Genomic DNA, 14,005 nt, shown 5'->3' with positions numbered 1-14,005 from the left:
TGCAAATGTACTAAATTTCCTGATCTTTGAAAACCTCCCTATTGCTGCATGGCCAGAAGGAGGAGGAGCCTGTCTGCAAAAGAAATCCTGCCCAGCATAGCATCATTTCTAAGGACTGAAACAACATGCAGGTATCTGATTAACATCTCCAATTGCTCCCCCCCCCCTTTGGTTTGTACCATATTGCATGATGAAGAAACCCATGGAGCTTCAAAAGCTTGCAACAAGTATATTGTGCATTTCAGTTAACCAATAAAGGTATCACAGATGGATTTTTGTTTGTATTTCTTATGGCCAACACAGCTACCCCTGAATGTTCTCTACTGTTTGCCCAGTGAAATTGTGTTCTTTGCTTCTTGGCCTCCTATCCAGTTGAAATCCCACCACACCTATTGAGATTTTTTTCCAGCTCAGACTTAAACTGAGACAAGTGTAAAGTGTTATACATTATGAATATGTTATCAAGTGATTTAAACACAAAAATGATATTAGGAATGAAGATCATGAACCATTTTTACTTTTTGCTTTCTTTAAAATTATTTTTCTTTTCAATGATTTAGCTATATTCAAAGCACAAGATTCTGCTGCTTTGTTCGAATGGCAAAACTGCTGAACACTTACTAGTGAATCCTTGTCTTCAAACAGGTTTAAAAATTTATTGTAGCTTAGATGTCCAGTATGTTCTGGATCAATAATCCTGATTAATTCTTGGAAGTCTTCATCACTTATTCGGAACATGATGCAATCTAAAATACGACGGAGCTCATTTCTTGTAATCTTTCCATCTTGATTCTAAAGACACAAGCAGGTATAAAAGATCATTTAGTGCCATTCTACTTTACACTGTGATGCTAACTATCCAAAGTACATTCTACTTTAAGAGTTCTAATTCTCCTACGTTCCACTGAGCAGTTATTTATTGATTTTAATTATTGTTTTATGATTTTTAAATTGTTTACTGTTACATGGTTTTTCTCCAGGAGGAATTTGTAACGACTGAAAAGTCCCTAAATACAAGTTTTCTAAATAGAAGTTCATGAATACATGAATTACTATTTTACTTTTTGCTAGCTATAAACATGTAAACTATATGTGTCTACACTTGTTATTGGGTTGGCTTAAGTAAAAAATACACTGTAATTCTTGGTCCTTGTGTTTTCTCAAATTGAACAATTATTTCTGTGATCTTTCTTGAGGAACTGGGCAAAGTGCATTCTAAATGTATTTCATGCAAGAAAGGAAGTACAATATCGTTGATAGACAAATCACCACAATGGAACTATGGGCTCTAAAATGGTATGAAAGAATCACAGTCAGGGCAGGCCCAAAACAATTGGACTCCTCAAATTGCAAGTACAAAAATATGGTTGCCGATTTCAACACTAGTGACAAAGCAGTGTCCTCCCCTACACCTGACAGCATAAGAGCACCATAGAAGTTGCAGGAAAGGTCACAGGACACATACAACAATCTCCATTCTATCCCTCAGCATTTTCTGCCTCTGTCTGCTCTTGACTACAATAAACAGATGGCATTTACATTATATAAATGTTTGTTTGACTGACCAATCACTGGTAAAAGTGCTGCCTAAAAATTCCCTAAATTAAATGGAAAGTTACAGTGACATACATAATTAGGCTGCATGTTGAAACTAATAGTGGAGCTTAATTTGTGCCAAGGCATTTAAACCCAACACCTGTTTTCAGTGCATGTCCACTAGCCCACAAAAGTAAAGCTTTATTGACCAGTTTGGGGGTTGGGATGTACAACTATACAGTCGACCTTCCATATCCACAGATTCTTTATACACCAATTCAATCATCCAGAGCTTGATAATACTTCAAAATAGAGTATACACATTCCTAAAAACAAACCTTCATTTTTTCCATTTTATATAATGGACATCATTTCACTATGCCACTGTGTTTAATGAGATTTGAGTATCCACAGATTTTGTTATCCATGGGAGGTCCTACCTCAAACCCCACATACCAAGAGCCCACTGTACATTGCTCATTCTCTCATAAAAGGATTGATAGGTTCCACAGCACTGTCCCTAATACAAATAAAAAGATCTCCACATAGTATTTTATTGGCATCCACATTTTTAGAAGTATTTTGAGGAATTACTCTGTGTAGAAATACAGGATGATAATGTTACTATCTGCTTAGGGGGGAAAGTATCCACACACACAAACACACACACATATATACTGTGTGTGTGTGTGTGTGTGTGTGTGTGTGTGTGTGTGTGTGTGTGTGTACCCCCAGCCTTCCATATTATCAGCTTTGACTTTTGCGGATTTGATTATTTGCGTATTTGATCAATATGTTCTCTCTAAGAATCTCTAAGTCCTCCAGTGCAACTTTGCTGGAAATTGGCCATAGAGTTGTGCTGCAGGGCTTACAGATTACCAGAGGAAAAAACTGCTGTAGGCACTTGAGGTCCTCCAGCATGATTCTATGTTTAGCCTTTGACAGAGGTTGACCACAGAGTTGCCCTGGAAGACCTAGAGATTCAGTGAGAGGTGTTCTCTCAGGTTAAAAACATAGTGTTTTTTTATAATTATTTGAGGGTTTTATACTTTCATGAGGCCTCCCTGTATTTGGACATGATTTCCCTAATCAACATTTGCCTCGTTGTTTTTCCCCCTCTATTTGTTTTGACCTCAGAACACAAATGGGCTGGCTGCAATGTCAGGGGCATCATAGAATCATAGAGTTGGAAGAGACCACAAGGGCCATCCAGTCCAACCCCCTGCCATGCAGGAACTTTCAGTCAAAGCATCCCCAACAGATGACCATCCAGCCTCTGTTTAAAGACCTCCAAGGAAGGAGACTCCACCACTCTCCGAGGAAGAGTGTTCCACTGTCGAACAGCCCTTACTGTCAGGAAGTTCCTCCTAATGTTGAGGTGGAATCTCTTTTCCTGTAGTTTGCATCCATTGCTCCAGGTCCTATTCTCTGGAGCAGCAGAAAACAAGCTTGCTCCCTCCTCAATATGACATCCTTTTAAATATTTAAATAGGGTTATCATATCACCTCTTAACCGTCTCTTCTACAGGCTAAACATTCCCAGCTCCCTAAGTCGTTCCTCATAGGGCATGGTTTCCAGACCCTTCACCATATTAGTCGCCCTCCTTTGGACACTCTCTAGATTCTCAACATCCTTTTTGAATTGTGGTGCCCAGAATTGGACACAGTATTCCAGGTGGGGCCTGACCAAAGCAGAATAGAGTGGCACTATTACTTCCCTTGAGCTAGACACTATACTTTTATTGATGCAGCACAAAATTGCATTGACCTTTTTAGCTGCCGCATAGCACTGTTGACTCATGTTCAACTTGTGGTCTACTTGGACTCCTAGATCCGTTTCGCATGTAGTCTTATTCAGCCAAGTGTCCCCCGTTCTATATCCCCCATCCTATATCTGTGCATTTCGATTTTACACCTAAGTGCAGTACCTTACATTTCTCTGTATTGAATTTCATTTTGTTAGCTTTGGTACAGTTTTCTCGTCTATTCAGGTCATTTTGAATTTTGATCCTATCCTCTGGGGTATTAGATTGGGTTTCACACAGTATTAATCAAGAAATGAGCTGAGATAGCTGACTGCACATAGGTAGGGGAGGCTTTGCTCTCTTCAATTTCTTGCCAATTATATATTTCTCTCTGCCCTCCATCACCCACACATGCAGGTGCTAGTTTGAAAGAAGGCACTTCCACAAGAGGAACTGGGGATTATTCCATAGGGGTAAATGGGGAGGAGGAGGATGGTTTGTGGGGTTCTAGTCTCATGTGGCAGGCCAGAGCTGGGGAAGTCTCTTTGCCCTTCCTAACAATTTGAAAAGAAAAAAAAGTAGGACTTTCCTACACTCTGTGTACTATAATGTGACATCTAGTTTATCCATCCAGAAATGTTATGATGCAGCTAGGAGTGAAGAGAAAGAGAGATTTCAAACTGTTTATGCCTCGGCAATGTTGCTGCATGAAGAAAAGCAAAAAGACCTAAGAGGGCGGAAGGAAATGCTTTCCGTCATGGCCCTCCTTACCATCCTGCTGCTGTGATGGAGGGAGCAGAGCTCATAGTCTCCAGCTATTTGTGGTTTTCCTCCCTGCGGCTCTCTGCATCCCCACCTCGATTCATATGCATGGGACAATGTGAACACATGATACTTTTTGTTTGCTTTTGCTCTCCCACAGAGAGTCAGAGCCACTGTAATAAGGCAGCAAACAATTTACTTCATAGTGAGTTTGAAGATACTTATTTTCTAACCAAGAGATAATAGCTTTGCAAAACTATTTCTGTTCTTTAACCATTTTCCATGGAGACTGATGTTATTGCATTAAATCATCTGGAAGAGAGAAGTGGAAAGAGTAAACAAGTTGATGATAAACAAGTTGATAGTAAACTAGATGCAGAAAACAAGATGCAGAAGAAACCCAATTATTGGCTCTGCTATTTGCTGAAGAAAAATGCCTGCCATACCATCCACAGGAAGTGAATTGGAAGACCTGTTCATTTCACAATGGAAATTTATCCAGCTATCCCATCCTGTGCAATCTGGGACCCATTCACACTACATCATTATAGCACTATGATTCCACTTTAACTATCATGGTTGCATCCTTTAGAATCCTGGGGTTTGTAGTTTAGTGAGGTACTAGAGCCTTCTGGAAGAATCCTAAATGCCCCTCTTTAAATTGTCAATTCCAGGATTCCACAGAATGGAACCATGGCTAATAAAGTCACAGTACTTTAATTCAGTAGTGTAAATGGGTTACTGCTTTTTGTGTGCATGTTGGATGCTAGTTTCCTTCCACAATGTGAAAAAAAGATGTTTTGTTAGAGGAAACAACATGGTGGCCAAGCCCCTATCGCTAGAACTACTGTTACTGCAAAAAGCTAAGAAAACACAACAACAACAACAACAAAACCACAGGTCATAAATGTCCCTCTGTGTCAGACCCTTTCTGAATCTCATCTGTCCTCCTCCAAGTCCCCAAAATTCAAGGCAGGAGTCCTCAGCAAAGACCCTTCAAATCAGCTCAATAAAATATGAAGAAAATGTTTCACAGCTTCTTGAGATGTTATTTGGAAAGACAAATACAGCCAGCCCTTCTTATACACTGATTTTTTTATACATGGATTCAAGCATCCACGGTTTGAAAATGTTCCAAAAAAATATCAATTTCAAATATCAAACCTTGATTTTCCATTTTTTATAAGGGACACCATTTTGCTATGTCTTTATATTTAATGGGACTTGAACATCCACAGATTTTGTTATCAACAGGAGATCTGGGAACCAAACCTCAGCGTATAACAAGGGTCCACTGTAATTGTGCTGCTGCCCACCAGAGCAGTCTTTCCTTCTTTAAATGGAATGAATTAACCATTTCCCAGTGATATATGAAAATAGTAGAAATCCACGGGTAGGTGTTTTTGTTTTTTTACTGTAAGACAACATTTGAAAAGTTTATAAGATAAATATGTTTTAAAGCAACAACAATTTCAGGAGTTTATTCGGATAAAAAAACAATACTTTGGAGACTTCAATCTATAATGAACAGATTTTCCCCCTCTTGAATTATTCTAGACTTATTCTGGGTCATCTGGTAGTCGTGACAGCTAAAACACTACTGTTTTCATCTTCAGGTGGATAGCCTTATATCTTAAGACGTTGTGTCCTAGGGGCCTACAGAAGCACTAAAGCCGATAGGAATATACGGTCAGCCCTCCGTTTTTGTGGAGGGTCCGTTTCAGACCCCTGTGAAAATAGAGACTTGCAGATATTCAAACCCCATAGGCTTGAATGGGATGTGTGCCTGCAAGCGCACAAGGGATGCGCCCCATTGAAATTAATGGAGGTCGCCTCTCCATGGATATTCAAGACCACGGATCTCGAGTCCATGAGAATGGAGGTGTGATTGTAATCATTAGGCCAGAACCCACCCTTACACTAAATCAGAACCCCATGGTCCACAGTCTTGTTCCACCTTGAAGGTGATTTTGCCTGTCAGCTCCCCCACTGCCAGCAATCCTGTAGCAACCGCAAAGAAAATGCTCCTTTCCCAAAAATCAGCTACTGATACTTTAGTCCACAAGGAGATCAAGCATCCTTATCCAAGAAATGTATGAAGCTTATCCCTCAGAAACAGGAAACAGGAATGGTATTACTTAGAGAAGTATTTTCCATAATCTCCTAGTCTCCTGAAAGCACAGTTTCTTTGCATAGCCATGGTGGTCTCAGAAAAATAACTTCCCCCCATTCCATCCCCAAGCAGAAAAAATAACAAAGTTACCTGTACTGAATTACTTTGTGGCACAACACATATGATTTTTAAGAGCAATACTAAATGATTTTTATTTATTTTTTTAGTATAATGAGCCATGTTTATTTGTTACTGCTAAAATGTTGCTTATCATGGAGGGCATTTGAGGGGTTCGGGCCATTTAAAACTCTATAATTAAAAATCAAATTCCAAAGTAAATAAAAAGCAGTATGCTGATGAAATATGACACATCATTCTTTTATCTCTTTTAATGAATTATATTTATAAAACTAAACAGCAACAAATGACGGTATTCTTTCTTTTAAAATCCACAGTATTTTACGTTCTATCCCTTGCAGAAATCAGCTGCACACACCAGCGGTAGTTTCCAGCTGGTGGCAAAGATCTTTAATTCAACTCTCAGACTCTTGTTAATCTGGTTGTGCTCCAGCATCCTACTCCCTCAATTTTGCAATGGTCAGGTGCCACACAGCAAAGAATTTGTTCACTGTAAGAATGTAAATCTTCACTTTGTTCACATAAAAATGAAAGATATAGAAGGAAGAATACATTATTTTTTCCCCTCATTTTTCAATTATTTCTTCAACTCTAGAATTTTTTGTAAAAACTTCACAAAGGAGTTCAAAGACTACAAATTTCAAAAATGGTTCAAACATAATTTCTTTAAACAAAAACAATATTTCATACAGGATATGTTTTTGAACTAAAATGTTGTTTACAGAGAAAATATAGTGTGTTTTATGAAAAAATCCCTTCATGAAATTTCCATAAAATAATTTTGAAACGAAAATAAATTACTGGCGGTTGAAATCTTTTTCAATACCGTGTCTTGCCATTTCATGACATCCTTTCTTGTCAAAGATGTGAGAATTGGAGAATGCTATTTAATCCCTACTTCACAGGTTGATGTTTTGTCAAATATGGATCTAGACGTCACTACATGATTCCTCTGCCAACCAAGCACATCTAATAGGACAGTGATGGTGAATCTTTTCAAGGCTGAGTGCCCAAATTGCAACCCAAAACCCAAAAGTGCCATGTCCCTCTGGCTTTCTAGTAACAAACACTGGCAAACTCTGTGCTGGGATGATGGCACATGTGCCCATAGAGAAGGCTCTGAGTGCCACCTCTGGCACGCGTGCCATAGGTTCGCCATCGCTGTAATAGGACATTCCTGAAGGTTTTTCCTCCAAGGTGTCTTAAGGCAAAGGTGAACAAAGTGTGGCTGGTGGGACACATGAAGCTCCAACCCCATTTTGCAGCTATGAAGCCCCAAACCAAATTAGGGAGGGGGGAGGTAAAAAAAATGCACCATGAGATTAAATGTTACCTTATTCCACCCTAAGGAAACCAGCCAAAAATCCCAGATCAGAAACTAACATTAGAAACTGCATCTGATCACTTACACGGCAGAAACCCAGATACTTTTCATCTGGTTTGGGGACATTGTGGCCTGTTGAGATGCAGTGGCCTAACTTGGCCAGTACCCCAGTTGCCCACTTCTGCCTTAAGGAGATCTGGAAACTTGGAGAAGATGAGTGTCCAAGTTCCATCCCCCCCCCCAACCCATTTACCTCAAAATGGATGCCACTGACAAATTTATGACAGGTAGAAAGCATAAGCAGCAGTAAGAATTAAAACAGTAAAACCACATTGAACTCAAATAGAATGTTTACTTGCAACCAAGTGAACATATAGAAGTAGGGGGGCAGGTCAGCAATCAAATGAGGTTGCAGTGCCCAGAAACTGTTTTCTGTTCTCTGGTAGGACCAGAAGGAGAACTACCATTCTCTGGTGAATCTGAGAAGCCTGGTTTCTGGCCTGCAGACTACAGAAACATTTAAGAGACTGGCATGAGCCATACTGACTCTTCCGATACTGCAGCACCAGGTGTGGAATGAGCTATTCCACTCAGTTCTGCAGCTCTATACAAGCATATTCAAGAAAGATAAGGTAAGCTAATTATTCATTACCTTGGCTTAACAGGAAGCCAGCTTCAACTCAGTTTTTAGGCAAAAACTAAAACATTTCTTTTGACATCTCAGTTTTGCACGAGCCACTCATCTCACTTATCAGGAGCCACTTTCAAATAACTACTCCACAATAACTTTGTCCCTGGAGTACAGTAGACCCTGCAGATTTAATTTATTCAACTTTGGTGCATGGACATGGACATGCTAAAGCATCCATGTGCACGTCACTGCCACTGAATAATATAGGGCAAGTGGTTATGACGCTGACTCTGCTGATTGCAAGATCAGCAGGTTGGCAGTTCGAGGCTCGGGTGCCGCATGATGGGGTGAGCTCCTGTCACTAGTCCCAGCTTCTGCCAATCTAGCAGTTCAAAAGCATGCAAATGCTAGCAGATAAATAGGTACCACTCCAGTGGGAAGGTAAACAGTGATCTGTGCAATCATGCCGGCCATATGATCCCAGAGTAGTCTCTGACAATGCTGACTCTTTGGCTTAGTAACGGAAATGAGCACCACCCCCTATGGTCAAACACAACTTGACAACTTTGTCAATGAGGAATACTTTTACCTTTACCTTTTTTAGTACTCTTTCTTTCTTCTTTATTTTTTTATTTTTATTTTTATTTTATTTTATTTGCCATCTGTAGGGGGCCAGAACCAAATCCCAGTGAATGGGAAGGGTCCACTTTATTTGGAATAAATGTTTGGCATTTACCAAAATTTGAAAGGGAGGCATGATATTTGGATGCTACCCAAGGCTAGCCAAGGATACACACAAGGGTAATCTTCGAAATTAATGAGGCTACAGGAGCCAATCCATATGAACCTGCTTGTCTCAAAACAATTCAATAGACCGGGCAGAACACCTTCTGAAAAATCAAAAAATAAACTCATGAGTCTTGAACAGGTCAAATAATCTCAGCCTCAGAAGAAGGCATAGGCCACCCCCTTCTGAACAAACCTTGCCGGGAAAACCCCATGATAGGTTCACTTTAGGGTCACCATAGGGGTCAGAAACAACTTGAAGGCACACAACAACAATAAAGATTTACTATGGATATTATAAAACATTCACACTAGAAGGGCAATACCTCCCTGCAGTCACACTTGACCGTCTTGGGTAAGGAAGGAATCGTTGGGCTTGGCAGCACTTATACAGGCATAATTTATGTGAATTTGATACCTCCATACTGGAGTTGTTTCCATGGCTCTTGTTAGCTGATGCCAGACTGCCTTCATTTAGAAGTGCCAGTTTACACAAGAGATGCCTTTGCAGGAATGCTGCCTAAAACCGATAGCAATGCCACGTCATCCTGGAGCACTCATATGGAGGCCACCAGGTAGAAGGAATGAGCCCTACATTTCCCATAGCTAAAGCTCCCTTATCCTGAATATTTCTTGTTCTTCATTAAAGTCTTTATAACTGAAATATCAGTGGGATTTAATCTTATATTTGAATGAGTGACTTAATATGCTATGTGCTATGATTACACACCGTGGAGTGAGAAACAAGAGAGCTCTATTTAGTAAATTGTTAGGACAATTCTCTCTTTTGTGAGGGATTTACTGCACAATTTATGCCGCCAGTGTGGGTGAAAAACAGAGAAATTTTTATGTAAGTGTATATCATATGAATTGGAATCCAGCATTTATATAAAAATCCATAATAAACATGCCAGTAGGAATTCTGAAGGTATGCCCACAGCTCATTTTGCTGGTGCCATCTAGACTATGCAGGCTTTAATTTTCCCTCTAGTTTATTATTTTCTCAGTTAAGCCAAATATGAACCATACAATTTTTAAGAACCGTAGGTAGCAAATTGAAATAACAACAAATTATACCTGGCCACCATAGGGAGTGGAAAACAGCACTGTCAAATGCACAGTTCACATATCACAAAGCTATATTCAAAATGGTGAAGCCTTCTTTACAAGTGATCATCCTTCTTACACTCTCTGACACTCAAACAACCCTCTACAAAATGGGAAACCATTCAACCAGCAATTATCTACCTGTCTTATCCCATAACACACCTCTGTAGTCTAGAGATAATTGACAGGCTGTGGATCATGGACAATTGAGATGAGAAGATTATTAACAAGAGATTATATCCAATTTCATTCTATAAACTAGAAGCACACATAAAATAAGTTGCAACAGGGATAGATGAATGCATGCCCATCTCCTCTTTTTTCCCTCTAGCATCATAGGGATAGGTGAGCACCTGGATAATGCACTTTTACTGTGTCACACAACCACACCATATAAAATGGGGTGAGACCTCTAGCCAGTTGGGTGCTCTCTTGCAAAGCCCCACTTTGCTGTTCACTAATGGAAAAGAAAATTCCTGCTCTCTATAAAGACATGCCTCTTCCTGTTCCTGTTCCATTTTCCATTCTGAGGTAGAGCTTAATATGTAGGAAAGAGCAAATCTGGCCATTTGACATTTGCAAATATTGGATGAGAACATTCTGGGAAAGGCCAGGAAGAATGTCTATTAAGCACATCATCTGGAGATGGGATGATGAATCTGACGCTACTCCCAAATGGTTCCCCATACATGATCACTAATTAGTTATTTAATAGTGAACTGTTATCCTTCAATTCTCCTCCAAAAGAGGTCTTTATTTTTCTACCATCTCATTTTATAGACCAAGACCCTTTGGCTCACCTCAGATTAGGCGATCAGACTTGACATCGCTTGCACAATAAAGTATCATACCATATCACAAATAGTAAAAAAAATAAGGCAGGCTTCTAGTTACTCATTATATATAATTCCTACCAATGTCCATGGTTATCATCTGAACCCTATCTATGCGCAAACCTCAATTCAGTTTCAGCATACTGCTTCCTGGACTGGTCACATGGATAATCCTAGACAATCAGGGAACACATGGCCAATGTGATGGTGCCACATGCTACCAGGTTGGACTGTATATGTATACTAAGGACAGAGTCATTTCAGAGAGGGCAAAATATAGGCTAATACATTTGAATGTTAGCCTATATATTTGACTGTATTCTGAAAAATCAGCAAAGGAAGAGAATATTTTAAATGCTGACAAAAATATTCATAAAAACAGGAAGAACATTCATCTTATTCCTGATATTGTGTGACTTGTTCTGAAACTTCAAAATATTTCAGATTTTTAACACAATAATTTACACAAATTAGACATCTGTGGGATGCAAAAATGTCTACATTTACTCAAAAGAACAAGAAATTAAGAATATGATCAGGCTATTTAAAGGCAGCCAGAAAGAATAACGAATAATTAAATCTAGTCCAGCAGAACACAGGACACAACCTTCTTGAGAGAATTTTATATCCTTCTACAGATATTCCAAAGCTCTTTTTGTGAACCTTCTACTTATTTTTTTTAAAAAAATAAATCTATGCACTTTAAATTTATAGAGATAGAAGTAAATCAGGAAGGCACTGTTACACTAGTTCCTCACAATTGTATTCCAAGTTTTTAGTGATTTGACCAATGAGTACAAAAGTACTGGGATTAATGCAGTAAATTAAATTCAGTTTGATTAAAATTACTCAAAGTAATCAGATAATCTGAATTTAACCATATCCTCCCTATTAGACTAGCAGTGTTTTGGTTCTGCCATTTCTCTCTGGTAAGTGCTGCTCCAAGTGTACCCTTATTAGTGTTTCCATCACAATGCTTCTGGCTGCTCCCTTGTGGATTATTACATACAAGTCATTACGTCAAGGCAAATTAGTGCAGCTGAAGCCACAGGATCCAAGGAAAAAATATGAGAAGGTTCTAGAAGGCTACGGTGACTACCAGAATGTTATACTGCCTGATAGTAGGCAAAGAATGTTTAAAAAGAATGTTTAAATTGTTTTAAAAGAATTGTTCTCACTGTGTCAAGTGTAAGGAAGGCTTTTTTGAGGGAGGAATAGGCATCTTGGATATGTTCGTGCAGTTTTATGAGAATTCGGTCACCAGACACATCTTCATCCAACTTTCTGCTTCTGTAGGGGGGAAGAAGTGATTAGATAACCAAAATTTCCAGCAGTGATTTGAACTCAGAAGGTTCCTAGTTCAATCCCAGCTAGAGCTAGAAAACATTTTAGTTTCACAGAATCAGAGTTGGAATAGACCACAAGGGCCATTCAGTCCAACCCCCTGCCAAGCATCCCCAACATATGGCCATCCAGCCTCTGCTTTAAAACCGAAGCGAATGGTTGCCAGCCAACAATACAGAGAAAGAAGGACTAGTAGTCTTACTCAGTATATGTTGCTGGTATGATTAACTACCATGCGGAAAAATAGGATGGAAATTCCTCAGTGGTGAATCAGAAGCGGACGGATGGAATATCTACTGTTTGTGCATTAACAGCACAGTAAGAATAGAGAAATGCAGCTATTGCTTTGGCAGCTCTTCTCAAAAAAATAGGGCTACTGTAAGAAAAAGACTTTGAAATGAAGACATAGCGGAGATGTTGTTATAGCACTAATTTAATGAGACATTAGCCCATAAATCCTTTTTGTATGCTACAGAAAACAAAGGTTTTAGACTCATTTCAAATGAAATCATTATATCCAAACATAATTTATTTTGGGATGTTTATAGAAGTATAAAATATGTTTGCCAAAATGTGAAGCAAATTTCCATGAAAGAACAGAGGATAGGGAAAATATATGGTCTGGCTGAAAAGTAGGATAACTCATTTCAGAAAAGCATGTTCTTGAGTTCCAGATTGCATATGGGGAGCTAGTCTAGTAGGTACAATTCTAGCATGTGCCTCCATCTCCAAGCATTGATTGTGTCTAGAGTCAGAGTGTGTGCAGAAAACCTATGAAACTGCATGAAAGTAGAAAAAAAATATCATGGAGTCACATTATTTCTTGGACCTTTGTAGACATCATATTTTTAGAAAACTCTTATTAGGTTTCCAATATATACCTAAAAATGTAAAGTATTAATGCAACAGGTACATTTCCAAGCACTTGTCATGGAACTGAATCTGCTCTGTCTTCATTTCTAGTGGAATGCTGCCAATCAATATGTACAACAATACTATGTGATGTGATGTACACTGTAGAAGGACTTTTTAAATGGAATCACAGGCCAAGACCACTGGTCAGCGAATGATCTTACCTGAGTTGTTTTCTTGTAGGAGATGTCTGGCTCTCATCAAATGTCAAGGGGTCTTGGAACTTATCTAAAAATCTTTCCCAAGCCATATTCTTGGAAATTTTTATTCCAAATCTGATCAATAAAACAACAGATTGTTTTAAAATATTGTGTTTGACTGGTAAGCTTACCTTTGGGTGTCTGGTAAAGGAGACAAAACTCTAGTCTAAACCCTTGTACCTAACTGAAAGATGACCAACTTTAACTGAATGTGCCCTGTGAAAGGAATGGGGGCTTTGCTGCTTTAATCTCAGCTTTTTCATGGTTGTTTGGCTTTACAAATCAAGGGTAAATCAATTATAGTGGTGAAAAGGCACATAATGTGCAAGGGAATTGTTACACGCTGAGTAGTTCCTATCCAAAATGCCTGAGACCAGAGGTGTTTCTGAGTAGCTCTTATCCAAAATGCCTCAGACGAGTGTTTCATATTTCAGACCTTTTGGGGTTTTAGAATACCTGTATTTGCATATACGTAATGAAGCATGATGAAGCTGGAGAGAGAATGAGGATCTATTAAAGGGCAAGAAGCATGGATTCCTACCATTTCATACATCCTCACATCTCTCTTCAGCCT

At 39.0% G+C, this 14,005-nt stretch overlaps 1 protein-coding gene across 1 annotated transcript in view; it reads right to left on the bottom strand.

Moving 5' to 3' along the window:
• The window catches only part of EFCAB6 (EF-hand calcium binding domain 6), a 125,826-nt gene that overhangs the window by 79,259 nt on the left and 32,562 nt on the right, over positions 1–14,005 (bottom strand). Inside the window, exons 10-12 of the mRNA XM_089524971.1 lie at positions 13,396–13,506; positions 12,154–12,265; positions 622–792 (exon numbers count right to left, since the gene is read on the bottom strand). Of these exons, the coding sequence (XP_089381097.1) occupies positions 622–792; positions 12,154–12,265; positions 13,396–13,506 (394 nt within the window). The remainder of the gene's footprint in view (positions 1–621; positions 793–12,153; positions 12,266–13,395; positions 13,507–14,005) is intronic.

Source organism: Sceloporus occidentalis, unplaced genomic scaffold (assembly GCF_023333645.1).
Source record: "Sceloporus occidentalis isolate IW3139 unplaced genomic scaffold, rSceOcc1.0.p SCAF_5, whole genome shotgun sequence".
In the NCBI taxonomy this organism is placed as follows: Eukaryota; Metazoa; Chordata; class Lepidosauria; order Squamata; family Phrynosomatidae; genus Sceloporus; species Sceloporus occidentalis.
Note: the sequence above shows the minus strand (reverse complement) of the source record. Positions and strands in the feature narration are given on the sequence as shown.